The sequence below is a fragment of the Aythya ferina genome, assembly GCF_964211825.1.
Source record: "Aythya ferina genome assembly, chromosome: 14".
Lineage (NCBI taxonomy): Eukaryota > Metazoa > Chordata > Aves > Anseriformes > Anatidae > Aythya > Aythya ferina.
Window position 1 is genome coordinate 5795470 of NC_140312.1, and position 27704 is coordinate 5823173.

The following is a 27704-nucleotide window of genomic DNA, read 5'->3' on the forward strand; positions in this document are numbered from 1 at the left end:
TTTCCAAAAAGAAAAACATCTTTATTTTTAAACTCTTTCTTTAAAAATGTATTTGTAAAAGTTTACAGCATAAAAATAATATCTCATGGCTATAGAAGTGACATAGTACAAGTCCTACAAATACATCTGTAAACCTAGGAAAACGTTAACTCTTTGGTACCTTAGTCCGAACTCTGTTTTTTCCCTTGCCCTCAGGGTGGTTTCTGACAGGCAGTGCAGGCAGGAGCTGTTTCGGTTCAGAGATGCTGCAGAGTAACAGCGCGATGCCAGCACTGCAGGAGGGGGAGAGGGCAGAGGGCATGCTCTGGGCAAGCTTTGCAGGTCTTTACAGTTCCAGTGCCATCCATGAAGGAGGAAAGGAGGAACAATGGGACACTGCAGACCTCCCAGCAAGACTTGGCTTCCCTGCCTCCTCCCACCCCTGCTAGTTCCCTCTGGGGCTAAAGCATGTCCCTGCCTCTGTGAAAGCCATCTGGATCCATCTTTGCACGTCCCAGAAACTTCAGCACTGATGGAAAGGTGGGAGTTACGCTTGGGAGCCCAGCACCCCGAGTGCTGACCCATGAAATCTGGTCTTGGAGCGATAGCTGGCCTGCCCAGGGTGCCTGGATGTCCCGTGCTGTGCATGGAGAAGCAGCCACACTGCTCCTGGGAGTGGAGCCAAGCACCTGCAGGTGGGAGCATGGGGCTTGCCTCCTTAGCACGTTAGCTGACATGCCATTTTAGAAAAAAGCCCCCAGACGGAGATGTCTGAGAAAGCCCCTTGTGCAGATCCGCCCAGCTCTACACAGGCAGACCTGGGGCTTCCCCACAGCCCAAACCCACTGCCCAGTACCCTGCTGAGCGGTGCTGCCTGCCCCAGCCCGGAGCCCTGGCAGGGAAGAAGGGGAAGAGCCATTTCTTGCTTCTGGCTGACTTCCCCCGGCCGCACATCTGCACTGCGCTTCTGCCTGCACGCCCCACAGGGCTCCTTGCAGTCCCCTTGACAGGTGAACAGAGAGAATTTAGTTACAAGTAAAGTCCGCTGTGCTCTAGATTTCTTAACGCAACACAAACAAACACTAAACGGGACACTCTCACTTAGAAAAATAGCAACACGTTCAAACTGAGGAGGACAAAAGGTTGAAAACCTGCACGCACATCGATCCGAGAAGCATCTGGAACACAGAAAGACACCAGAGTGTCGCTTTAGGTTCTGGGATACACGTAGGTATGTATGAAATAGTGACTGGCAGTAGGATTATGCATATACTGGTGCTGATAACGATGCAACAGCTGCAGAGTAAAATATAATCTACAGATAAAAGATATTGCACTAGAGGTGGGCCCAAGCTGTGGCTCGTGTCCCTTTGGGGGGCACTCAGTTTGGGTCCACCTCTAAACACGAAAACACACCCAAACAAAAAATACTGATTATCAAAACTAAAAACCCAGAGGGACTGCTTCCCTTCAGAATCTCACCGGAGAACCCGTGGCTGCAAAACTGCTGGGCCCAGAAGAGCCGGCCATTTCTGCCCTGTCTTTGAGGAGAGTTTGCCTGGCTTGGGCTGCAGGGGTGTTTAGCAAAACGTGTGGTGGGAAGAGTCGAGTAAGGGTGGGAAAGTACCGCAAAGTGCAGGAGCTGGCCCTTGCAGAGCCAGGGCCAAGGGCAAATATTTGGTCACACCTCTCCAGAGTGCAGAACAGTACCATATGCAAAGGGACTGGCGTACCTGCTTTGAGAAGGAAGAGAAATCTGACCCCACTGGCAGCCAGAGCAAGTTCTGATGTGAAGAATAATTGGAATAAATGTACAAGTGGGATAAAACGCAATAGGCATCCGAGTGTAGCTAATGCCCAGCTAATGGGACAGGATACCTGAGCTCCCCCACCAGGGAGAAGAAATAGATCTCCTCTTTCAGGACTGTGGGGTAGTGTTTGGTAGTGGGAAATTAGTAATTCAGCTGTATGAGATGGAATTATTATGGGGTTTGTGAAGTGAATAAGCAAATGGCCCAAGGGAGGGCAACAAGGAGTTAATTGATGGGGAAATCTTTGGGCTGGACGGAGGTAGTAAAAGTAGCTCTCTAGGGTTGCTCTTGATGCCAAAAATATTTAGTATTTTTATTAGTCAGTCCAGCCCCCAAAAATAACAGTTTCTTAATGAAATGTGCTGATGACCCAATGTCTGGAACAGCAGGGAGTATCTTGGTTAGAAATGCTGGAAGAGTAGAAAGAACTAGGTGCTAAGGTTGGTCAGAGGATGACTGCAAACTACCAGTATGTTGTGGCTGGGAAAAGGCAACACAAATCCAGTACAGACCAGAATGTATTAATGCCCTCTGTGAGGTCTAGACTTGACCTTACTGGAGTACTGGATACTTCTGGTCATCCTTGGCAGGGAAGGACAAATTAAAAACGGAGCTGGTGCAGACAGGGGCTATCAGGATGATCCGATGTGCCACCCCATGGGCTCAAGTTGCAGCTACAGGCATCCTACCAAGCACCTTACATGTCAGAAAAACAAAGTGGTCTGACCCCGAGGATCGCACAAGTTATTGCTTTTCCACAGTTAGGATCATTTCTTGAACCACAGAAGATGGCTCCTTCATGACAGGCAGAAGGAACTAGCACGGAAAAACAGTTGTCATTCACAGTGTGTTTCCTACAGATGATGGGGCGTCTGACCACGAGGGCTGAAAATATGCTCCACGGGCTGCCAATAAAAGTGCTATTTCTTATGTTCACATTTTAACAAGGACATCAGCCTGTGAAATATCTGCTCCTCTTTTAGTTGCATAAATGGCAGCATTGCAACGATAGACAACTTAAGACAGAAGCTGTTTTGCTGGTTGTTTTTTTTCCTTTTTTTTCCTTTTTTTTTGGCAAAAGTTTCAGATTAAAAAAAACAAACAAACAAAAAAACACAACTCAGTGGCTCTGAGGTGGATGAAATCCAAAAGATGCTGATTGAATTTTTAAACCTGCCTGTATAGGATTTGTAGGGTGCACAGAGAAATATGCATGCATAGGGCAGCAAAGGGGTTAATGGGATTGGAGACATGCTGCAGACAGAGCTCTGTGCAAGGCGAAACTTCTCCTTTTGGGGAAAAAGAAAAAAAAAAAAAAAACCTGCTAGAAAAACCTGCTGGTTTCTGTGGTGTCAGAGCTGTAGTTTTTGGGGTCTAGATTTCATCTCCGCAGAGGTGGGGTTCACGACTGATTTCAAAAGCCCGGTGTTCCTCCTGCTTTGAGTCTCCTCATTCAAGTACCAGCTGAGAGCACAAGAGGTCCTGTGCCTGCCTGTGAGAAGCAAGGAAGGAGGAGAGAAGCAGGAGGAAGGTCTCTGCCCTTCAAAACACTTCCCGAGGGAGAGGAATCCTCCCTGATTCCTCTTGCTCTGCTTGGCTCCCCACAACACTTCACCCACAGCCCTGGCAAGCTGCGAATGGGGTTGCCTGGCCCCCAAAGTGGCAGGGCATGAGACATGCTACAGCCATGGCCAAACAGCTTCCCAGCCTCTCTGTCTTTTGTGATGTCCCTGGGCTGGTGTTCTGGCATCCTTATTGCTCCCAGTAGTCTTGCTACGACTCGGGAGGGACTGGTGAGACCTGCCATCCTGGGACGGACGGCGTTTGGGTGAACAGTCTATCACGAGGGAGATCTTGTTTCCCAAAGGTAAGGCATAAACATTTTGCAGCCAACGGGGTTATAAAATTTCCCAGCAGATGAGCTGGGCTTAGTGGCAGTGGAAGATTAATGAATAGCCATATCGCTTCCTTATACTGGCCCTGGCTAGTGGATTAATATATTTTGTTCCCTTTAAATCTTCGGCGAAGAATAATCAGCTTAGTGTCCACGCAGACAACGCCACCACCGCACTGCCCTCTTTGCTACTACAACAGAGTCATTGTGAGAGCGTGCTGGGTTCCTGGCGTGCCCCTGGGGCTCCTGGCTGGGCAAAGAATGGCTCAGGGTGAGCCAGAGAGCCACGGGTACCTGCAGTGCTTGTCCTGCTCCATCCTCCATAGGAGAGGTTTGGAAGGTTAGGAAGACAGTGACTCGGTGTCTCCGAGACTGCCTGGTCTGTCCAGGCCTTGGCTGTGCTTGGAGGAGAGCCCTCCCCACGTGTTCTTGATCCCCAGCAGCTGGAGCTGGGTATTGCGGCTTCTCTACACCCCAGCAAAGGGCTCCAAGGAAATCGTCTGTCCCGGTGGCTTTTCACAGAACCACGGTGTGTGGCTGGCGCTGAGACCGTCAGAGAAGTGCTGGTGCAGAGGAGCTGAAACCCATTGCCACCTGAAGAGCAGGGATGGGGAAGGGGCTGGAGCATCCTCTTCACAATGCAGAAAGCGGTGGCTCTCGCCGAGATCCAGCCCACGCCTTCCACTTGAAAAGAAGATATTGGGCTGTGAGATGTCTCCCTCCTGCCGCGGTGTGATCGCCGAGGAGGATGTGGCAGTGATCCCGAGGTTGCTGGCGCTCAGCCACCTCTTCGTAAGGAGGGAAGGGGACGGCAATGGGGGAAACGTCTCTAATCCCCCGCCCCGCTCCGGGAGATGGGAGGGAAGGAGGAAGGCTGGGACAGGCGGGGATGTCCCGATGGACAAGCAGTGTCTCTCTGTGACATCTGGGACAGCCGTGGGGGTGCCACCAGCCCAGCTCTGGCTAGAGGAAGCTCTCCTCCACCTCGTGGTGCCCCGTGGTCGGCTCCTGGCAGCCCAGCTGCGGATCGGATCCCTGCTCCTCGTCCTGCTGGGTGCCCAGGGGGCTGTCACAGGATATCGTAGACGATGTGTTGGCTTCGTTCAGCATTGAGCTGCAGGGAGACAAGGAGGAGAGAAATGAGGCCCTCTGGTTCACCTCCATCCCTGGGGGCTCATGCAAGGTCGCAGCACCTCAGCTGGGGGTGACACAGCCCTCCTTCTCTCCCGGTAAACCCACCCCAGGTCTATCCTTCAGTGGGGCATCCCCATTTGCTCTTAAGCCCCACCTTTTTCAGTTTTGGACAATCCTGGGAAGGGACAGCATTCAGAAGTGACTTTTTTTTTACCTGGCACGGCTGATGGAGGCCTCCTGAGGGAGGTCACAGACCGCCTCGGGCTTGGGGTCGGGGAGAGGGATGATGTAGTCGTTCTCGCCCCCATTCTGGTGCACGGCCGTGTAGAGGATGCTGCCGGTGGGGGAGCTGGGAGTGAGCCTGGTGTTGTTCAGCCCGGGGATCGTGGGTCTCGTGCGGACAACAGCGGGGTGGTCGCTCTTCATGAACTCTTCATCCACCTGCTGGTACCTCTGCTCCCGCAGGGCGGGTTAACAAAAAGATTGGAAGGTTTTTGTGAGTGGAGAGAGGGCACCGGTGTTGTGTTTGCCTTCCCTGGCTGCTAGGCTTCTTCTAAAGGGGCTGACATCTAGCGGGGTTTAGCTACCCTGACTCCAGCACAGACATTTCATGAACGTTTCCTAAATGAGAGATCAGTAGCACAACTCTGCAGCTCCAAAATATCAGTCGGAGGCAGCTTTCTGGTCTCCTGCCAGCCCTGATTTCCGCAGTTGCTGAGATACCAGCTGCCGGCCTGGCGATGGCAGTTGTCTCAGCAACGTCCCCGGGATGCCCAAAGCACCTCCATTGGCTGCTCAAACCGACACAGCCCAAATCCCAGCAAAATCCTCTGGCACAGCCGCTACTAATCACTAATTAGGGTCTCCAAACCCTAAGTGAGTGCCCTAACCAAGGCAGCACCCTCCCAGAGCACTGACCCGCTCTGTCCCCCCATTTCAGGGTCCTCAAACATACCTTCCTGTAGCAATCCACCAAGAGGTTCCCCATGAGCACCACAAGCTGTGAGAAGGACGGTCTGATCTCAAACTTCTCCTCCCAGCACTTCTGCATGATATCGTAGCTAACAGGAGGGAAGAACAGGCAAGCTGGTGGCTTAGCAGGAAACCAGAGGCAGAGATGCTCCCGTCCTTTGTGCAGGGCAGGCCCAGGGGAAAGGCACAGAGGCAGCACTTACATTTCATCGGAGGCATGGGTGGGCTTGGACATCCGATAGCCACGTTTGATGGCGTTGTAGAACTGTTCGTTCATGGGCAGTTCGGGGTATGGAGTCCCTCCTGGGTGTAAAGGGAGAGCAGGGAATCAGACTGGTGCAAAGCCTGCCGCCCACCCTACCATCATGCGTTTCACACCAAGGTTTCCTTTTTTATTTTCTTTACCTTTCCTGTTTCATTTCACTTCCAAACAGCAATGTCAGCATGGGAAAAAAGGAGATACTGAATAAAGTGATTCTGATAGGGATTAGAAGATTAGAATGGATTTCTACCCTCTCGGTTTGGGAAGGGATCCTGCTAACGTGTTACCATTCCTATGGACACCACCAGGGTCTCCAGGACACTTACCTAGAGTGAATATCTCCCAGAGGAGAATCCCAAAGGACCACACATCACTCAGGGTGGTGTAGAGGTTGTTGAAGATGCTCTCCGGGGCCATCCACTTAAGGGGCAAGAAGGTCTGAGAGGAAAAATGGATTAGGAAGAGAGTCAGCCACATCTACAGCACTTGCTTCAACAGGGGAGAGTCTGACACTCAGTTTACAAGCAGAGAAGACCCCTGGGAGCTGCCTGTCAGCCCAAGACATCTGCTGTCAGCCACTTCTTGGAGGGACCAGCTCTCTCTTTCTTAGCACAGGATGAACCCAGCAGGCAGGAGGGAAAAATAGGTGTGCTACATCCATTGCCATCACGGCCAACAGCCTGTCTGACATAATGAGCTGTCATGGTGTGCATCTCTGCTCCCTAGTCCTTGGGATAAGTTCACTGACTTGCACAACATGACCACAGTGCTCCCAGAGGGGGTCCAGGACTATTTAGACTTTGGAAACCTGAGACTAGGCTGGAGAGGGCTGTGGGATGACTAGAAAGGAGATGAAGCTCCAGCTTTTCCTGTTCTTACTCTCAGTGATGCACTAGAAGGAGCCTTGCCTGATCAGCTTGTGTGCAGCACTGGCTCTGCTGTTCCAGGGATTTGCTTGCACAATGAATACCAAAATAATCTCCAGGAAGGATTGCAAAGGGGCCCAGTTTCATTTCCCATTTTGGAAGGAAAAGCAGCTATGCCAAGGCTGGACTGCAAAACCCAAGCCCCTCTTCAGGAAGGCCTCCTGGCCAAAATGCTCAGCACTTGGCTGCCGTCCCATGCAAATGGGACAAAGCAGGCGAGAAGCTGAGTGGTTCATTGAGTAGATAAAGAATGGGGTTTGAGGGGCCTGGCACCACTCTCAGCTCCCCTAGTCTCAGTTTCCCTGTCTGCCAAAACAGGGCTAATTACATGGCCTACTTTGCTTGGGGTTACATGCTCCTGGGTGCCCAGCTCTGGAGAAGACACGCTGTTGTTAAAAGCACGGGGAAGATTCTGGGGAAGCTCAAAATCAGCCTCATCCTCTTCTGCCTCGAAAGATTGGAGATGTCTTTCTGGAAAGTAGCTGCTCACAGGAAAACACTTCCTCTTACCCTGTGGTCTAGTGGTTAAAGCAGAAGTCTGTGAACCTCTTCCAGAGTGGCCAGTGACTCACTGCACCACCGTCGAGCCGCCTAACCTTGCCCCCCTCCTGCCTGCAGCTCAGGACTGGGCTCAGCACCACACAGGGAAGGGATTCAACCCTTTACAGGACACAGTCCTTAGTTTTGCTGCTGCTGCCCAGGTTTTTCTGTAAGAGCCTGGTGATAAAGGCATGCAGTTCTGCTATTCCACAGCGTGCAGAGCACATCAGCTGCAGGAGGGGTGGCTGTTGGTTAACACCATCAGCTGGGAGTGCTGCCCTGGCACAGCTCCTGGACAGGCTCACAGAGGGGGGGTGTACATGGTGCTAGGCCCAAAACCCTGGGCTGCACGGCTCTCAGTACTTACACTGCCTTTGGAGATGTAGTTGGAATCCCTCATGATGTCCCTTGCCAGGCCAAAGTCGCAGATCTTCACCAGCTTCCCCTCGCAGATGAGGACGTTCCTGGCAGCCAGGTCGCGATGCACACACTGCAGGGAGATGCAGGGCACTGAGAGGGGCACCCAGACAGCCCAGGGGAGGAGCCCAGCTCCAGCACTAGCCCATTTCTGTGGCTGCAGGGACAGGAGTCTCCTCACATCACTGGAGGTATCTCCTCCACCTCTAGGAACAACGATGGTGCAAAGCCACTAGCTTTGGCCACTAGATGTTACACCACTGCAAAACATGAATGTGGAAAGCTGGGAGCTCCTGTACTCCATGGGTGAGCACTGACCAAGCAATTTTTGGGATCATAACATCTGGTTGTAGGCAAAGAGCCAGGAATTTCCCTCAGCATGTCATTCATGCCATCCCCACCCTGTCTCTTATTCCTACCCTCTGTGCTGTTTCACATGGAGAGCCTGTATTACTGCCTGCCCTGGGCTAAGCCAGATCTTAGGAAGCCCCCAGAGCCTTTGGTGGCTTAATTTCCACTGAACAAGCACTTCTGATGAGGCCTGGGAAGGCTTAGAGCATGTGGTGCAATAGGGGTGTCCATGGGGAGCTGCAGCTCTGCTCTGGAGTGGCTTGTGCCTTAGGATGGGGAGACCACCGCTGTTTGGGGCTGGCCATCCCAGCAGAGGGGGATGATATAACATCACTGCTGTGCTGCATGGGGCTTGGAGGAGATCAGAGGCAGGAAATTGGAGGCCTGAAGCTCAGTCTATGTCAGGGTTAGCTGTCACTGATCCCCAGGGCTGTACTTCCAAAGACAAGTGGTCAGAGGCTCTTCAACTGCATGGCTGCTTCTCCCTTGTGGAAGTCAGCATGGGCAGGGGACAGTAAGCTGGAGCTGACCACAAGGCACAGCAGAGCATTCCTCACCTCCACCACCAAAGGCACCAGCCCACATACGTACGTTTTTGGAAGCCAGGAACTCCATCCCGTTGGCCACCTGGAAGCTGAAGCCCACCAAGTCCATGTAGCTGAGGAGCGGAGACTCGTTTATCAGTGTCACCCGGTCTGTTCTTTCAGGGGCTGGAGGAGAAGCAGAGACGTTTTTCAGCGTTAATTGGCACACTCACGGACTGACACTAGTAAAGGCTCAGCCCTATGGGGGCTGTTCTGCCTCCAGTGACAAAGGGACAGAGCTGGAGGCTCCCATCATGAGGCATCTGCCACCACTGCAGGACTTGTCCAAGAGGTGACTTTGCAATGTGGCCCACCCAGCTCTGCAAGCACGGGCATCCAGCAGCCCCACGCTCCTCTCCCTCTCGCTGTCTGAGCTGTTACCTGAAGGGGAATAGCTGTCCAGCTCATACGGGGTGCCGTAGTTAGAGGACTCGATGTCAGCATACTTGACTTCGCCCTTCATGTCGGACATGGGCACGTAATCCAGGGAGTCATCCTTGCTCATGTCCATGTAGCCCCCATCGCTCTCGACAGACAAGGAGAGGTGACTGGAGGGGGAGAAAAGAGGCTGTTCAGGCCCAGGGGGAGGAGGAGACGCAGGGGATGGGGGAAATGACCTGAAGGACTGCAATTCCTGAACCCTCATCCGCAGCTCTGAAACATCCTGCAGCAGGGAAGGGAGCTCTGTGTCATGCATCAGAGATGTGCAAATGGCACTGGGGACCTCCTCCCAGGAGGAAGATCCTGGGGCTTGGGGCACAGCACTGTGTGCTTAGGGAGATATCAGCTGCCTTAAGCAGAAAGAGCAGGGGGCAGCTGTGCTGGCGTCCTACCACTATTCTACTCTACTAGTATTTTGGCCTGCTGGAAGGAAATGCTGCTTTCTAACTTCCCATGGGAACATTTCTCTGCACTGACGTGCCCGCACCTCTTACAGCTGGTGACCGGACGGAGGACTGTTTCCCTTTCCTCTGAGCACCTCTTGTGCAACTGCACTCCTTCTAGCACTTCTCCCTTAGGGCATGGTAGCAACACAACCTGCCCTGAAAATGCACAGCTGGGATCTCCAAGGGCTAAGACACGGCTGGGAAAGCCTTCTCTGTACTCACTGCTACGGTTATGCGAGTAAAGTTAACGGTGCCAGGGAATATTCCCAACTGGCATGGAGCAGCAGGCATGTGTGCTAGCAAGCAGCCTCCAGGACACACAGATTGCCTCTGCTAAATCCCTGCCTGCCAGGAGCTGTTTGGAGGTGGCTGGTTGGGCTCAAGGTAACAAGGTGGGCAACTGTGCTCCTGTTCTGGGCCAGCATTTATTTACTGATCTGTAGGATCAGTACACAGGTATCCTTCTTGGATACTCATTCCCGGGGGATATGATGGGGCAGGCAGCAGGGAGGAGGTGAGCATGGCTCTCCAGGCACCTGTGCACGTGGTCCTCCTTGGCCGTATTCCCGTACGCCTCGGCCTCCCGGCGCGCCTTGTCGCCGTAGGCCTGCAGGAAGGTGTGCTTGTTGCGGTGCAGGTAGTCTACCAGGTCCCCGTAGCGGCAGTACTCCGTGATGATGTAGATGGGCCCTGGGGGGAGACAGCACCCTGATGAATTTTGTCCCTTGGGGACATTACGGGGTTGCGGGATGTCTGGCCAGGGCCACGGGGAAAAGCTGTTTCTCTGATACTGAGCGTTTTTGGGACGTGGACTAAGTGTCTGGGAAGGCAGGTGGGGTTAACAGAAACATGCCTTCTGTCCCAAGCAGGTTGGGAAGGGAGGCTTCAGAGCCTCACCAGGCTTTCCTAGGGGAAGGACGAGCCGTTTTGAACCAGAAATCAGGACTCACTCTCTCTTTGCACAATTCTCCCCCTGTGCTCACTCACCCCCTTTGGTGCAGGCCCCCAGCAGGTTGACGATGTTGAGGTGGGGCCCCAGGTGGCTCATGATCTTCAGCTCGGACATGAGGGCCTGCTTCTCACTGCTGCGGGCCGTGGCTGTGGGGCAGAGCCGGGGTGAGCAACGGGACTGGGGGGGAGCCGGTGGGTACCGCTCAGCCCCGCAGCATTGGGACGGGGGGACAGGGTGGCAGGGGGGGACTCACACTTGAGCATTTTCACCGCCACCTTCATGGTGGACTGCGAGTGGCTCAGGCCGTGGGCTGTCGCCTCCACCACGCGGCCAAAAGCGCCGGAGCCGAGGGTGCGTCCTGCAGGGGGACAACGAGGAGACAAGGTTGGTGGTGGTCGCTGAGAGGTGAGGATAGGAGAGGGCCGTGGAAAAGGCAGGTCCATGGTCTGAGAAGGAACCGGCCTTGGTGGGCATGGAGAGTGATGGTGTTTGGTGGTGAGGCTGGGAAACGAAGGAGCTGCCAGCCGCAGGGAAGGACAGCCAGGAATCACCCGATGCCTCCTGCCAAAGGGAGCAGCTGGCTTCCCAGATGGCCCCTCTGCCCCAGAACCATGCCATATCTCCAAGGATCACAGTACCCAGCCTGGGTTGCTCTTCTGGAGATCCCAAACCCACACCCATTGCCCCCAGACTGCCGGGAGCCCAGCGGGACCCGGGGAACCTTTACCTAACACCAGTTTGTCCCTGGGCACCTCCCAGCTGGAGTCATAGGGGAGCTGCATGGGATCCACGTAGATGTACTCGTGCCCATCGGAGCTGACCGACTCGATCACCTTCCAGCGGATTTCATAACGAGGTTTCTGGAGAGGGGAGCAAGGAAGCAAGTGAGATCTGAGAGGCTGGGGGGTCAGGGAGGGAATAGGGGATGTAGATGGGCTTTGTCAGGGAGATTTCGTTCCCTGCAGCAATTGCTGCCTGCCCCGTCTAGCCTACAGACTGCAGGGGGTTGTGGAGGACCATGATCTCTGGTATGGGTGGGACATCTTCAGGCCCATGCCAGCAGGAGCTCATGGGTTTATTCTTCCCATCCACCCTGGCATGGGGGTACCACCAGAGCAGCCTGCAAACACTCCCCTCTTTTACCTTCTGCCACAGGACGATCAGGATGATCAGGGAGATGACGGTGAGGACCAGCAAGGCCAGGATGACGGAGATGATGACCACTTTGAACGGCAAGGCTACAACGATAACCACAGGGACAGCAGTCAGACTCCTCCACCCCTGCGTGGTCTGGGCATGCTGGGGAAAGGGAGCAGCAAAAACCTTGGGAGAGGTTTGACCACAGGAGAGTGTAAGGAGCCTAGGGTTGTTTTTTTTTGCCCCGAGGGAGAGCTGGCAGCTCCAGACCTGGCCTCAGACCATCCTCTCTCGTATTTGGGACAGTGAGGGGATGTTTGGGTCCGTGGCACCATCTAGTGACCCTCGGGCTAATAACAAGACACTGGGGACCTCTTCAGGTGTTCTTGCCTCCCTGGAGGGATAGCTCTGCTCAGTGGTGGGAGGAGAATGGCCATGGCAAGTGGACACGGGGGCTACAAACTCCTCTTGGGGCAGCCTTTCCTGCTTAGCTCAAAGGAGGCTTCATTTTGGGCAAAAACTTCAAGCTTTGGGGTAGGCTTCCTGCCTCTGAGGGCTGTCAGAGGATGGTGCTGGCTCCCAGCACCTCCAGGAGAGAAGAACCTCTCTCCCCACCTCCAGCTCGACCACCTCCCACCGTGCTCACCGTGTGGGACCAGGGTGATGTCCTGGGAGTTGGTGCCCAGGAAGTTTTGCACGGTGCACCTCAGGAGCAGGGGCTCGTCCACGCGGTGCAGCTGCAGGGTGCTGTTCACGCGGTACACCTGCAGCTCCTTGTGGTACGTGGCGTTGGTCTGCAGGCTGATCTCTGCCGAGTCGTTCCCCAGCAGCCGGGTGGGCTGCCCCTTGGTGCTGCACCTGGTCAGGGGAGGATAAAAGCACCTAAGAGGCAGCCGGACCCATGCACCACCATGGGATGCAACAAAATAATTGATTATTTTAATAAATGTGAGATCATTGAAGTTCCCAGAGGCTTCATCTTACCATTTGATGTCACTGCAGGTGGACCAGCTGATCTCTGGCTGGGGCATCCCTTCAGCAGAGCACGTTACGGTCTGCTCCCCACTGGTGGCACTGCTGTTCTCCTTGAGATCCACCACTTTGGCTGGCACTGGAACCAAGAGACACTGGTGGGAATTAATCCTCCACTCTGAATGCAGATTAGAAATAGAAGTTGATTCCCTCTGGATCCCTAGCATAGCCCAGGACTGACAAAGTGAGGTCGGACTCATCACAGCGATTATGTTTCACATTTGAAACCTAACAGCAATAAGAGAAATGTTTGAGGTGGTCTCCTTCTCTCATGAAGGAGACATGTCCCCGTCTAGCTTGCTTGGAGAGCAGGGGGTCCACAGAGGGGAGTCCTGGACACTCCTGCATCTGTCGCACCTGCATCTACTGTCCTGGGACAATTCTTGAAGGCCAAGCTGCTGGTGTCTGCACTGCCTCCCTGTCCCCCTTGCTCTGAGGACCAGTGGGAGATATTTTCAGTGAGCATCCTTCTTACTCTAATGCTCTCTTTTGACCCAAACCACCCTGAAGCTCTAGGGACAGGTGTAAAGGCTTCAGCCTGAAAATCCTGCAGCAAAGGTTGGAGCCATCCCCTGGGACTGCCCCCACACTCCTCAGCCCCATGCCTGTGCGCACATCCTCACCATTTATCTGCAGGTGGAAGGACAGCTCCTGCACATCGTCCTCATTGGCAGCCCGGATGGTGTAAAATCCTCCTTCTTCCTGCTTCACCCGCACCAGGACCAGGGACGTCTGGTACCTGAAGACACAGTGTGCACAGAATTTTGTACAGAATGTACAAAATCCACCTACAGAAAGGCCAATGTTCACCCATCACCCCATGTCCACCCAGCTTGCCTCGTGAATTATCCCCTCCCTGCCCCCAGGTGAGGAGCTCACCTGGTTTCGGACAGGTTCCTGTTGGTGATGGTGAACTCGCTGCTGCTCTCCATGGTCAGCGCCTTGTTGTTCTTCAGCCACACGATGCTCGGCTGTGGGTAGGCCTCCAGGTCCACCTGGATGGTGTGGCTCTTGTGGACCTCAGCGTACACTGTGCTGGCCAGCTGGGTGTGGAACTTCACAAAGCCACGCTCTGAGGAGGGGCAGGAAGAATACAGGCTTCAGGGAGAGACACGGGCCCCTCTCCACCCCTACGGACAGGCATGGATCAGGGACAAAACACCCCAAGCATCCAGAAGTGATGGAGCAGCTCCAGGTCCATCCCTCAAGGTCTCAATCCCGTGCTGAAGGAGAGTGTGGGTGGGAGCTCAGGGGAAGGTAACATGGAAAGAAAAGGCTGATGTCCTGTAGAGATGGAGCAGGTTCCCTCAACCCACAGGGAAGGAGCACAGGTACAGATGGGAGGTGACAACTGCACCTAACAGCACTCAGGAGAGCTCTCACCCACACCCTCAGGTGGATTAAAGGATCCCAAAAGGTGCAATGGGGGAGCTGGGATGTTTTGAAGCCAAGATGTGGGATGCTGTGGGGTGAGGGCTGGCTTTTTGCCGTGGTTAGTAAGGGCAGAGGGTGCCATCCCAGGGCAGCCTGGCTCTGAGCGCACAGCAGTGACGCACCGATCACTTGGACCGTGATGTCTTTCCGATCTGTTTTCTCGTGGTAGCCCTCAGAGACATTGCAGACATAGGTGCCGCTGTCCTCCAGCTCCGCGTTCTCGATGATGAGGATGGAGCGGATATCGTGGGAGGACCCCGGCAGGAAGTCGGTCACTGGCTCCACAGCCTTCCCCGCCTGCAAACGGGGACAGGAGATACAGTCTGGGAAGTCAAGAGCGTGTTGTGCCATCAGAGCTAGAGATCTGGGCTCACAAGGAGGCAGGAGAAAGGGGAGAAGACTCTGGCCTGGCTGCAGTGGGGACAGAGAACATACACCCCCAGAAACCACTGAGACAGCCTTCATCCAAGGCTCTCCCCATCTCCCTGAAGGGCAGCAGCATCACACAGCTTCTGCCGTGGGGTGAAGCTTCCCGAGCTTTTCTGGGGTACTGATGGGTGATGGCCGTGAGGCAAAGGCCGGGGGCGCCGCACGTACCTGCTTGCGGGGGTAATCCCAGTTGAAGTTGACCAGCTCGTTGCCGCTCACGGTGCACATCAGGGTGACGTTTTCCCCCTGACGCACCACGGTCTGCACCGCGCTGATGGAGACGTTCACAGACGAGACTGTGGGGAGGGCCGAGGAAAGGAATAAAGGTTAATAAAGGAACTCACTCTGTGATGGAGACAGGAGAGATACTACATTCTGTAATTCAGCCTCCAAATTGATCAGGAATAAGGAGAGACAGGGGCAGCTTTTCTGTCCCACCCCTGTTGGTTTGAAGGAAAAGCCACAGCAGATACACAGGGATGCCAAGGTAAGGGCAGCTCACCCTGGATCCTGTAGACATAGAAAGTGTCTGAATCCACCTCCTGGTCATCCACAATTGTCTGGCAGTAGTAGGTCTTGTCCTCAAAGAAGCCTTTGAAGCCCTGCTGCGGGTCATAAGCAGCTGGAATGGGGTTCTCCACTTTCTTCTCATAGAGGGTGACCTGCAGGTGCGGGTCGGTCACGCGGCAAGGGATGACGGCCTCTTTGTAGCCCGTGATGAAGATGAAGAGCTCTTCAGAGGTGGTTGTGGGGAGGAAGGCTAGGGAGGGATCTGCGGGAGGGAGAGCACACCGGTTACAGCAAGCTGTCTGAGTCCTCCCTGCTGGCCCCAGCGTGGGACACATGCACCTCTCCCATGGCATGGCACGGCAGAGCCCTGCCAAAGCCATACGGTCTGTCACAGGGGCTCTCCTGCAACGGGGGAAGGATTTGGGGAGGTCAGGTGCTTGGAGACAAAGCCATAATTCAAACCCCTCTTCGTCCTGGTCGCTAAACCCCAGGGAAATGCAGAGGGAAGGATGCGCTGTCCCTTACCCGGCACGTAGATGTAGATAGCTTTCCTCTCCGCTTGCTCTGGAGCCTGGTCGGGGCTGTAGGTGCAGGCGTACTCCCCGGTGTGACGGCCCGTCACGTTCCTGAGGGTGAGGTTGCTGACAAAAACCCCATCCCTGTGCTCCAGCGAGGCGGTGAGAGGCTGGCCATCCCACTCCCAGACCAGCGTGCCGTCCCCGTAGCACACGAGGGAGAAGGTGCTGTGGAGGCTAAGGACGTGCTCGGCTTTTTCGGGTTCGATGCGCAGCCCGCTGCCGCCCGTCGTCACCTCCAGCAGACCTGGGAGAGGAGCCAGGTGAGACGTCACCGGGCTCCTCTCGAACCCAAGGAGAGCCACGCTGGCTCCCAACGTGTGTCCTCAGGAAAGTCCTGCCAACGCAGACCTTGGTGGGACACCCTTCAGCCTGCTGCTGACCACCCCAAAGGACATCCTTGGTGAGGACAGGGGGGGATGATCTAGGCATATCCTAAATGTTTGCTCAAATTCTTAGCTTTTATGCATCCTATGAGCTCGTCTCAATGGCCTGGGGAGCTGCCAGTATGGACAGCAGTGCTACTGCCCCAAAATGAGCCTGTCTTTTGGGCAGAGGAAGGTCCCAGGTGCACCTCCAGGAGCTCAGACAGTGAATTGAGCGGGGAGGGCAGGAGGTGAGGCACTTCCCTGCTCCGCTGGCTGCCCCTCCAGAGGGACGGTGTCAGAGGTGACACAGTCTGGGCTGAAACAATGTCCGTCTGAGGGAAAGTGAAAAAGGACTGCAAGCAAAGCCTTGCAGGAAATCCTATGGAAGCAATAGAGCAGCCGAGGTCTTCCTGAATGGCTGCCCAGGGCTCTCCTGGCCTCCTCGCTTCGCCCAGATGTCCCCGTGGGGCTGGGAAAGGGAATGTGCTCCCCAGGGGTGGGTTTAGGGTCAGGGTCAGGGTCAAGATTAGGGTTAGGGCCAAGTTAGGGTTAGGTGTCCACCCCTCTGTAGGACTCAGCAGGATTCAGTGGCTGCAGGTCCTCAGGGTGCGCATGCTGAGCACCCCCGTGCCTCCCCGTGCCATAACCACCTCCTGCCCATCACCCCAAAACTGGGAGAATCCCTGGGCAGCATCCCCAGGCAGGGCCCAATCCTGCACACACCTCCCCAGCCGCACCACTCACCGGTGAGGATGAGGAGCCGCAGCGAAGCCTTCAGAGAGGGGCACAGCATGGTGGGCTCCACGGCCCGGTGGCCAAATCCTGCCAAGATCAGTACAGGATGAGCGCAGCACTGCGGGGCCGGTGTCCCCTTTCCACCCCCTGTCTCTCTCCTCAATTTTCAGCCTTTCCCTCCTGGTGGTGACACGGTTCCCCTCGCCCTGAATCTGCCGAGGGAGCAGATTTAAGGCATTCCCTGCCAGCAAACAGGGCTCGAGCTGGAGGCTGCCGGGGTGGTGTCAGCCCTTGCTCAGCCCTGCCTCTCTGCCTCCCTCTGATCGGCCGCTTGCCTTCCTTCCCTCAGTCCCGGGGAGATAAAGCTTGCTAGAAAACAGATCCCCCCTGCCGTCCTCCCACATTTTCTGCTCCTTTCGACAAAACAAAACAAGACCAAATAAAAACAAAAAAATTATAAAAAAAAAATAAATAAAAAACGTCTCTCGTATTTCACTTTTCCAAATATGTATTTTAAGGGAATATTTTCATCCAGGCATCCCTTTTATCGACATTTCTCCCAAAGCCCTTTCTGCAGAGCATGTCAAACCCTCCCTGGTGCCAACCAGCAGCCCATGCTGGGCGCAGTGGGGTCTGTCCCCGACGTTACGGGGTGACGGGCTGGGCTCAGGGTGCCCTGAGACTGCGCCAGCTGTGGGCGAGCTGACCCTTGGGGCGAGCAATGGGGACCCCAGAGCCAAAGCTGGGGTTCAGAGCTCCTGAACCGGGGAAAATGGGCAGCTTGGACCTGCTCCCAAGGCAGACCCCGAGGTGAAGCTCCCGGGAGCTGCCTGCCCATGGCTGGTGGCAATCAGGGGCTTGCTGGCCCAGCCCCAGGCACCGTCCCTTACCGAGTGGCTCTGCTGCCTCCTGGCCCTGAAGTGGTGTCTCTGTCTGCTCGATGCTGGGAGGAAATGGTTCTTAAATGACGCGCACTTGTCAGATGTTTTTATTATTCTCTTGCTTTGGCTCAAAAAAGAAAAAAAGAAAAAAAAAAAAGCCCGAACTACCAGCAAACCCTCGCAGGTCTCCAGCTTACTCAGCAGCTTCCCTCTCCATAAAACCCCTCAGTGAGTCCTGGATTGTGTGTGTGCTGGAGGGAGTGAGAGCACTTACGGGAAGGAGCTAGGGGTGGATGGGATGAAAGGACGGAGGGGAAATTCAGGCTGTAAATGGACGGAGCTCTGCGCCCACCGACATGCAGGAGAGGCCAGGAGGGCGAACAACCTAATCTCCCTGGTGCCCCAAGGCGCTGCCACGAGAACAATCAGCTTTGTTTCCCAATTCTCCTTGACAGAGATATGCCATTCATCCATTATCCAGTGGTCAAGGTTGTCAGAACAACTGGCACCGTCTCCTTTCAGCCCTGCCTGCCTGCATGCAGGAGCCAGGCTGCGTCCACCCCCCAAATCTCTGCCTGCCCATGGCTGAGATCTTCCCGGGCTCGTGCTCAGCTCTTGTCCAGCACCTCGGTTGTGGCCACGGGCCCTGCTGAAGGCTCCCTCTGCCCCCGTGGAGAGGGCTCGCCCCACTCTGAAGCATCACAGCGAGCACCGAGAGCCCCACAGCCCCTGCCTGCTGCCTCTGGCTGCTTCCCCGGCATTCAGAGCTGGTTTTAATAAAACTGCTGGTTTTTGCAGAAAAGCTTTTCTCTTGGAGATCCTTCCCGAGCAGAGCGGGAGGGTGGCAATGTCTCACAAATAGCAGCGACCTCTCCCTTGTTTGTCTGCTCTGGCCGGGTGAGAGGCTCAGCCCGTGCTGCAGAGCCTGCCTAGCGGCCGGCCGGACCTTCCTTTCTCTCCTTGTCACACAGACCTGTGCTCACTTTGTGCAAACAGGCGTTTCACAAGGGAGGTAAACGCACCCTGATCACTGCCAGCCTTGAGAGCACTTGATTCCTTCCTCAGCCTCAGCTTTCGTCCTCTGCAAGAGGAACAAGGTGCACCCTATGCGTGCTGGACAAGGAGGAGGTGCCCAAACCAGGCACACAGACGTAATCACACCTAAGGACCCACACCAACGTGGTGCTCAGCTGCCTCAGGTCATCTCCTCCAACCCTATGGGTGAAAACAGCCCCATGGACCCCCAGATTCCTACACCCTTCCCAAGGACCATCAGCTGCACATCTTCAAGCCGTGACACATGCCATGGGCAAGGTCCTTGCTGGGCACCTCCAGTGCTACCTCCAGGCCCTTGGCACAGCCCTGGTGGCACTGGCAACCTGTCACAGGGTCCCCATCCCCTCGCCATCCTCTCCTCCCCACAGAGGTCCCCAGCGCAGGCACAGACCCTCCCTCGGCCCCTCTCCAGCACTGTGACACGAGGGCAGGCCGTCCGTTTTCACTCGAGCTGCCTGTTTGTTATTCTAAGAGAGGAATTTGGCTGGAGAGGGGAGGGCGGTCGGGTGGCTGGAGGCAGGACGGGCTGCCCAGGAGATGTGGCCCCATGGCCCCGCTCGCCCCCGCGCTACGCCCAGCACCGAGGGGCTCCAGACGAGGCGCAGACACCGCCACCTTCCCCGCCAGGAGATAAAGCCCTGCTGTCTGCCCTTATCTCTCGTCTGGAATCGCCTCCTCCGCACCGAGCCCTTGGAGAGGGGCAGAGCTGTGGGCGAGACCGAGGCTGAGCCAGCCCTGGGAGTCCCAGTGCTGGGGACAGGAACGTGTCCCAGGGACAAGCACCATGGGGGCTGCCAGGGCGCCCACTGAAAGCACATTTGCACAACTCTGGCCTTGCATTTTCACAGCATGGGGTTCCCTGCATGGTGCTGAGCCCCCACGGAGCAGGACGCAGGCTGGAGGGTGGGAGCGGAGCGGTCAAACACCACGGCCATGGCCACAGAGCTCAGGTCTCGTGATTCCTGGTCTCATGATTTTGTGGCTTCTCCGTAGCAGCATGCGCCAGTTTCCCTGCCTCCCAAATGGGATGGGAGCTCAGCTTTCTCCTCTGCCTTCCCTCCTGCTCGTGGCCAAGGGATGATGGACTTGGCCTGGAGTTTCTGCAGCCGGACAGGGCGAGGCCCGGGGCGCTGAGTGTGAGGAAGTGCAAGTGCTGTATCCAGCTTCTGCCTGGGAGATCCCCAAAAACCCAGGCAGGACCATTCCTTCATCCATCTCTGCCACTCCTCCCCATCACGGCACCCTGCTAAGGCCCTCACGCCTCAGCAAACCTACTGATTTATTCCCATTTTCCCAGACCTATGTCTTGCTCAAGGATGTTACTAAGCAAATATGCCTTTGCTAATGCCCAAAATATGCTGTGTGGGCTCCGTCTTGAACATTCTGGGGTAACAAGGCAGGAACTTTGCTCGGCATGCCCTGCCACACCTCTGAGCCCCCAGGATGTGTTTGGCGTGGTGTCCCAGCAGAGCATGAAGCAGTCACTGCTGGTGTGAGCATCGTAGGGCACTGCCCATGTGGGACATGTCCATTTCTAACCCTACATCATCCTTAAACCATGGGAGATCAACACCGGTGGGCATCCATGCCAAGGAGACCACCACGATTTTCTGCCCATTGCCTGAGTGTGCCTCAACCACGTTTCTCTCCTCTCCCCCACAACCATGCAAAGAACCCATATGGGGGCCCTGCGAGCACCCCCAGAGCTGCAGGAGCTGGGAACCAGCCTGAAAATCTCTGTGTGGGGAAGGGGAAGGCTCTGGGTGCCTGCGAGGTGCAGAGCAGCCCCCTGCTCCGCAGATGGAGCTCCACCAGCAAGGGGACGTGCTGCCTGCTGGAAATTGGGGTTGCAAATCAGGCTGCCCTCGCTCTTCCCCTGCCTTTCCATTTCCAGCCGGGCTGCAGTTCCCGGTGCTCCCACCACGCTCGCTGGCCCCACGGTCCTGCCAAGCAGGCGAAGGACATCTGGTGTGAATTAGCGGCAAGTCAAATACCCTTCGTTTCTTCTTTGTCTGAACGCATCTGAGTCATTAAGTGAGATCACGGGTGCCCATGCGCAATAGGAAAGCTCTGCGTGGATCCCATGATCAATGCCATGCACAGCTGGGTTCTGGGGGCTCCTCCTGGCCTGGGGGGGCCCCGTCCTCGTTTTGGAAGGCAAAGAGCTCCCCAGGCAAAGGCTGCTGGCCCCTGAGAGCCCAGCTTTGCTTGTCCAGCACTGAAACTCCTCGGCTTGCCCTGTTTCCCTCTGCCACCCTCCCCCCTGCCTCCGCGACTGCTTCTTTCCCACCCTTTAATCTAAATAAAACCAAGCTTTTTCTTTTTTTTTTTCCTTGGCTGGAACTGGCCGGAGTTGCAACATCTCTCCTCTGGGGTCCCTCGGCTCCCATGACACCACGTTTACTCACAGGCCAGATTATCATCACAGAGCCCTTTTTCTTTTTCCCAGCACATGGCTGGAATTAGGCGGCGTGCACACATGGGGAGCCTGTCGACCAGCCCCGTAAACAGCTGATGATAAAACGCAGAGGTTGGAAAGCTGAAACCAGGGGGGCTGCGGAGTCCCCGGGGTCCCACAGGCCATCCCTGGGGCCAAAACCTCCTTGCACAGCCACCTGCCAGTGCCAAAGGGGTCCTGACACTTCACCCACATGCTGGTGAGACCAAGGGATGCTCAGAAACCTGGGTGCCTGTTGCACCGTGCCTGGGCTTGGGGGCTTCTTGTATTCATTTACAAGGAGGATTTTGTAGACCCTGTCCCTCAGCTGCACAAGCAGACAGCACTGTGAACACCTGAGCTCTCCGAGCAGTTTTTCTGGCTGTGCTGGCTGTGAATTTAGGGATTAAAATGACAGCCACTGGTAACCAGCTCTGGTGGCACCTGGAGAAGAGACACACGGTGGTGAGACCACAGATGAGAGCTGTGCAGGGGTGAGCCCAGCAGCCTCTCCTGCCCTGGGCAGCTCTGACAGCAGCTGTCGGGCAGCCAAAAGCCAGCTCCGTGCTGCCAAGCCGTGTGGGGGCTGCAGAGGGTGACCTGGAGGCGTGACTCAGCTCCAGTGGGGTCAGGAGCCTCCAAAAGGGCTTGGACTCGGGCACCAACCCCACACAGCCCCTTTTTGTATGGGGTCATGGTTCTTCCCTCCCCATCCAGGGGGTCCAGCCAACCTCCATCACCATACGACTGTGCCCCGAGCCCTCCGTGCGCACGGCGAGGAACCGGCACGGGGAGACGTGGGAGCACGGCGAGCCCTGCGCTCTCACCCCCGGTCCCCTCGCATTCCCCCTCTGGTTTAAGCCCATGGGAGAGAGAGGAAATGAGTGACCTATTTAGTGCGAGTTCAAAATAAAGCGAAACATCTGTTTGGAGCGGGGCCAGCGTTATAAATAATCCCCCAGCCCCGAGTGTTGGTATTCGTGGCCCTTTCGCCACGCATGCTCCCTCGCTTCCACTTGCGGAAGGCCGGGCACGGGGCTGCTCCCGCGAGCCTGCAAGCTCAGAATGGGCTGTGGGAAAACCCTAGGGGGGGGACAAAGGGGCTGGGGCTCACCTGGGGCTGGGAAGGAGGGCAGGGTGTTGGATGGAGGTGCCTGGCTGCCTGCTCCTTGCCCCGGATGCATCCTGCCCCTTGGTCACCATGACCGAGCTGTGGCATCGCACAGCTTGGGATGCTCGAGCTGGATGTGGGCTATGGGGTCAGCTCAGCCCTGGATCTCACCCCCTGCAGCACAATGACCCCCCTGGGGGTGTAATTGGGCCCCTTGGGAGCGTTTTGCTCTTTCTTGACACCTTTTTCCACCAGGCTGCTCTGAGGGATGCGGCAGAGCCCAGCGGGGCTGCCCGTGGTCATTCTCCAGCTTCTCCTCAGCCCTGGCAGCGCAGAGTCTTCGGGGGGCCACACTGCGAGCGTGTGAGCAATGTGAGCAATGAGCGTGGGTGCAGGGCACGCACACCACGGGCCAGCACCCACACAGCTCCTGGCAGCGCTTTGCTGCTGACCCCAGGAAAAGGCGGCTCCAGCTGGGGCTGGCTGGCAGCGGTGGCTCGAAGAGAAATCTGTCCCCTCTGTCCCCTGGCTGGGGGTCCCTCAGGGACCTCGGCATCCCCGTCCTCTCACCTAAAGCTTCTCCTAGATGCAGGGGAGCAGAGAGGGGCTGGGGGGATGCAGGGATGAGGGCACCCCAGGGCTTTGTTCACTCCCTTCCAGCAGCAATTAAAGAAAAGTCCTTAGCTCAAGGAAAACAGCCCCCAGCACCACGACGGAGTCCCCATCACTGCTCACGACCACTACGTGAGGGTGGCAGGAACAGAGCTGGGGCCAGAGGTCCTGGATGGCTCTAATTAACTACTAATCAAGGGGAGAGAATGGAGACGGAGCTGTCTTCCTCTCCTCTGCCCCCCAGCCAAGCTCCAGGAGCAGCCGGCGCGTGGCTGCAACCCCAGCCCCACGTCCCGGCGAACCTGATCCTCGCCGGAAAATGTCCGTGAGACGCGGAGCAGGAGGACGCAATCTGCAGGGATGCATCGGCCCTTCTCTTCTCGGCTGCCTGCGAGGGACCCGCGCTTAATCGCTTGGTTCTGGGGCTTTAGGCTCTCGTGGCCAGGATTAGCCACCCGCCAGCTCTGCGGTCGGGGAGGAGTGGGACGGGGAGCGGGGCGCGGCGAGCAAACGGCGGCGGTGCAGGAGAGCGGATGGAGCCTGACCAGCACTTGCTGCTGCAGGTGCCGGGGGCTGATCCTGCGCCCTCCTCCCCAAATCCACCCGTGGGCAGGAAGAGCGGGGTGGTGGCACCCCCTGCCCCATACCCAGCTCCGCGTGTCCCCTCTCTGTGCTGCAAACCGGGGACGAAGCCACCAGGTCCCCGGTGTGGCTGTGCCGTGCTGCAAGCTGGGGTCAGAGCCTGGGGGGCAACTGCACCCCAACGCCCCCAAGTCATTATAACAATCTGGGGGCAGCAATGGGGCTCTCTGGGGTGGCTGATGGGGGCAGAGAGCCAAGCACGTCCCCTGAGGGATACAAAAGCAACGCCTCCCTGCTGGAAAATCTCTTCCTACGTGCTCTGGCCAGGCAGCACGAGCCTTGCTTGCTGTCCTCACTGCCCTGCCCTGCACGCAGGCTCCTTTACATCCCCCAACAGTTCCTCTCCCCTCGTCACGCAGAAAAAATCAGCTTCTCTCTGCGCTGATGCTCTACAAGCCCCCCTCAAGCTGCCAGCACCCCGTGCCCTCCCCAAGCATGGCTCTGAAATCGTCACCGAGCCCCGCGCCTGCCAAAATTCGCCTTCCCGAATCAGACCATATTCTCCCAAACCGCTCCCAGGCTGGAGAAAGAAACTTGGCAGCCACGGGGGGACCCTCTCGAGGTGCCAGGAGCGCCCGGCCCCGAGGAGAGCGGGGTTTCTGTTCTGCAGCCCTTTGCTCGGCAAACACCGAAACCGAGGTGACTTCCAGCGTGCGAGCGGAGAATGCGCTTTCAGAGAGCGGAGCTTGAAATGGTTTATTTTCTGCTGGCCCCGGTTCAGACAAACCCACAAGCAAACATATTTTTTTGTATAAATAAGACAGTGTGTCTCGCCAGTTAAAGCAATTCAAACATGAATGTAGCAATTTAATTGGTGCCAATTGCTGCGTCTCGGTAGCATTAAGATTTCAGTCACAGCCTCTTTTGCATGGCAGCCGGGCCAGGAGGGGGGAAGGCGGAGAGCAGAGCAGGATGGGGCCCTGCGCCTTGCCCATCGCCTGGCTCCATCCAGAGCCTCATCCCCTGCCTGGGCTGTGGGGATGAGCTGAGAAGTCCCTGTCCTTAGCAGGAGAGGGCTCCTCCTGCCCCCTCCAGTTAGCAGCCTGGGGGGTGACACCAGTGCAGCGCCCTGCTGACATCCCAGCCCTCTCCAAACCTTCTCTTCTCATGGACCCCACTCTCACCAAGCCCTGTGTGGATGCCAGAGGAGACCTGGGGGGATGAGGCCGTGCCCCTGCAGCCTGCAGGTGTGCCCTGGGGAGGGCAAATCCCACCGAGGATGCAGGAGGACGTGCACCACCTGCACCATGGCTCCTGCTTGCTGGCAGCAGCCTCTCCATGGGAGATTTCCCAAACTCCTGCCCGCATGGGCTCTCCACGCCACGCTCCTCTGGCCCTGCAGGTTGGTGATAGCATGGAGGAAGGGTGAAATATGGGCAAGTTGTGCCACAGCCTCTGTCCCAAGGGTGGCAAGAAACCAGGGTTTGGGGGCCAGGACACCACAGGCAGCATCCCCTGTGCCCTGGTAGGGAAGGGGACAGACCCGTGGGACCCCGTTCCTCCGCACGTGTCCTGTCCCAGTGCCCCTCTGCACATCCCTGGCATGTGTCCCTGTCCCTGTCCCACTGGGTCTGGCCCGGGGAAGGGCAGAGCTTCCAGGAAGAGGCGTCCCTGGGGAGGGCAGAGCAGGGCAGAGGTGCACTTGGCTAATTAGGCAACCCCTAAAACAAGTCTCGTTACGTCCAATCTGCCTGGCAGAGCGGAAGGAGCCTCCTGGAGCCGTTCCAGCCTCTCAGGGAACAATACCCGGTCTATACACTCCCCTCCAGGGGATTTCTTCTCCCCGGTTAGAGCACAAACAAACAAACTCCAAGAAGTGCCTAGCCCCGTCCTCCCTTGCAGCGACAGGACGCATCCAGCCCACGGTCCCCAGGGGATTCGGCCACCGCTGCCCCTCTGCTCCCTGCCCTTTGCTGCTGCATCCCAGGAAGATGCTGGGCACCAGGGTCTGACCCTGCAAACACCGCCCCGCTTCGGCACGGTGCCTGCTGCTGGAGAGCCTTGCCTGACCTCCATGCTCACTGAGACAGTTTCTTCTCACCCAAGCCCTGGAGGACATCGTGGTGCTGCTCTCCTCATGATGGAGTTGTACCAAGCACTGTGGGAGCCCCGTCACAGACCCACACAGGAGAGCATCCATGTGGCAGTGCCCACGCCCCCCTCACCCCAACTCTGAACCCTGCAGGGCTGAAGGCACCCAGCTCACCGGCAGCGTGCCCTCACCCCCCTAAGAATCAGCTTTCCTCGTGCACGAAGACCTCACGCTGCCACCCCAACACCCAGCAACCAGCCAACCCCATCACCTCCTCTTCCACCTCCTCTTACAGTTCTCCATCACCTTTCTGGTTTCCCGAGCACCTGCTGTGCTTCCCCAAACCTTCCTCCCCGCGAGCATCCCTGGGCACCACTCCGCGCTGGCTCAGCCAGCCCCACTCCTTCCAGCACGTCCCACGGGAAGCACTGCGGGTTTCCCTCTTCTGAAATCTGCTTTGTGTCTGGCGTTGCCCCCGGATCCATTCCCACAGCACAGGCTCCCCAAATTGTGTAGAGCCATTTAGCATTTCGACATGGCAGGTGAGCGCAGGAGCAGGGTGCCCTCTTCCCACAACACCCCAAAAAGTCCCGCTGTGACTGTCACCGCCTTGCAGCCACCACTGCCACCCCCGTCCCCAGCTCCAGTTCCAGCACAGCTTTGCTCCAGACCAGCTCCAGCCCACCAGGGGCCCGTGGGCCAGCAGAGTGGTTGCCCACATCCGTGCCCCGTGGGTTCATACCCAGCTGACAGCTGGGGCGCTGAGCGGGGCTTGCAGATGTCCCTCCCCGTGCCAAGCCCCTGGGGACAGGAGGGCCACCCGGAGCAGGGACTGAAGAGGTGATGCCCCCGGCTGTGTTTGGATGCTCTGACACTGCTCTGCCTGGAAGCTGTCAGCAAAAGCCCTGGGGTGAAGCCTGGACCTCAAGCACCACCTGAGGGTCTCCTTGCTGGGGACAGGGAGCAGCCCGTGACAGCCACCAGGCTGGGAGGGGGCACCAGGGCAGCCCCCAGCCCAGCACGGTGCAGGGAGGGACTAGGGGCTCCCCAGGGAGAAGCAGAGGTCCCCTGGGTCCTGTCATAGCCGCAGGGTCCCCAGGGGCTCACCAAGAGAGGTTGTCCCATGGGATGCCACCACGCTCAGCCGCCCTCTCCGAATCCCGACCTCCCCAGGGCTGGCAGGACGTTTTGGGCTGCCAGCCCCCAAATTATTGCAGGGCAGCAAAGCCCCTCACCACCTCCAGCGCCAGGGCTTACCTTGCGTGGGGGTCCCACCGGGGAAGCTCTGGTGCTGCGTGTCCGCGGGCGCTGGTTCCCAAATTCCTCTCCCTCCTCCTCCGCGCCCTTTATCTGCTGCCTGCCCAGGCTCCCGCTGCCCTCCCAGCCTTCCCCAGCTGGCAAGGCTCTTCCACTTAAAGGAGAAAGAGAGGGAAGGGAAGAGACGAAGGAGGGGGAGGAGGGAAAGGAAAGAAAATAGAAAGGGAAGGGAAAGCTGTGCCAGGGCTGGGCTGCGGCCAAGCCCCCAGGGCTGCTCCCTTTAGCGCATCGCAGCCCCCAGCACACCCCGGGAGGGGGCTCGGCCGCTTCGGCCCCCGGTGTGCAGAAAAGGCAGAGGGGTGTGCATGCGTGTGTGTGTGTGTGCGTGTATAAATAAACGAGCCCTGGCGAGGAGGAGGAGGAGGAGGAGGAGGAGGAGGAGGAGAGGAGGAGGAGGAGGAGCGGGAGGCTCCCTCTCCAGCGGAGTCCCTGCGACTTCCTCCCTCCACCCTCTGCGGGACCCTTGGCTGAGCCAAACTTTCGATTAAAGCCCGGCGGAGCGGCGCGATGAGGGGGGATAAAATAAAAATACAAATGAAAAAAAAATAATAAAATAAAAGGAGGAGAAGGCCAAGAGGCTGCAGAGAGGGGAGGCTGGCCGCAGGCAGCCGAGCAGGGGAGCAGCAGGGCCCAGCTAGCGGAAACAAAAGGAGCTGGGACCAGCCCGGCTCTCGCCTCCTTAAACCG

At 56.9% G+C, this 27704-nt stretch overlaps 1 protein-coding gene across 2 annotated transcripts; it reads right to left on the minus strand.

Annotated features, from left to right (window-relative positions):
- PDGFRB (platelet derived growth factor receptor beta) lies at nt 1–27344 on the minus strand. 2 transcript variants are annotated; one of them, XM_084535624.1, is made up of 24 exons: nt 26958–27344; nt 17820–17937; nt 16939–17016; nt 15777–16073; nt 15244–15513; nt 14910–15037; nt 14435–14609; nt 13758–13950; nt 13502–13617; nt 12831–12957; nt 12493–12704; nt 11853–11947; nt 11437–11569; nt 10963–11067; nt 10745–10855; nt 10294–10447; nt 9252–9418; nt 8878–8996; nt 7886–8008; nt 6379–6490; nt 5994–6093; nt 5774–5879; nt 5033–5271; nt 1–4798 (listed from the first exon to the last, which is right to left on the minus strand). In XM_084535624.1, exons 3-24 carry the CDS (start codon nt 16985–16987, stop codon nt 4648–4650), a joined length of 3282 nt encoding a protein of 1093 aa, XP_084391750.1. In that variant the 5' UTR covers nt 16988–17016; nt 17820–17937; nt 26958–27344; the 3' UTR covers nt 1–4647. The 2 variants fall into 2 exon arrangements, with proteins under 2 accessions (XP_084391750.1, XP_084391749.1); XM_084535623.1 differs by lacking the exon at nt 17820–17937.
- Between the last annotated feature and the right edge of the window lie 360 nt (nt 27345–27704).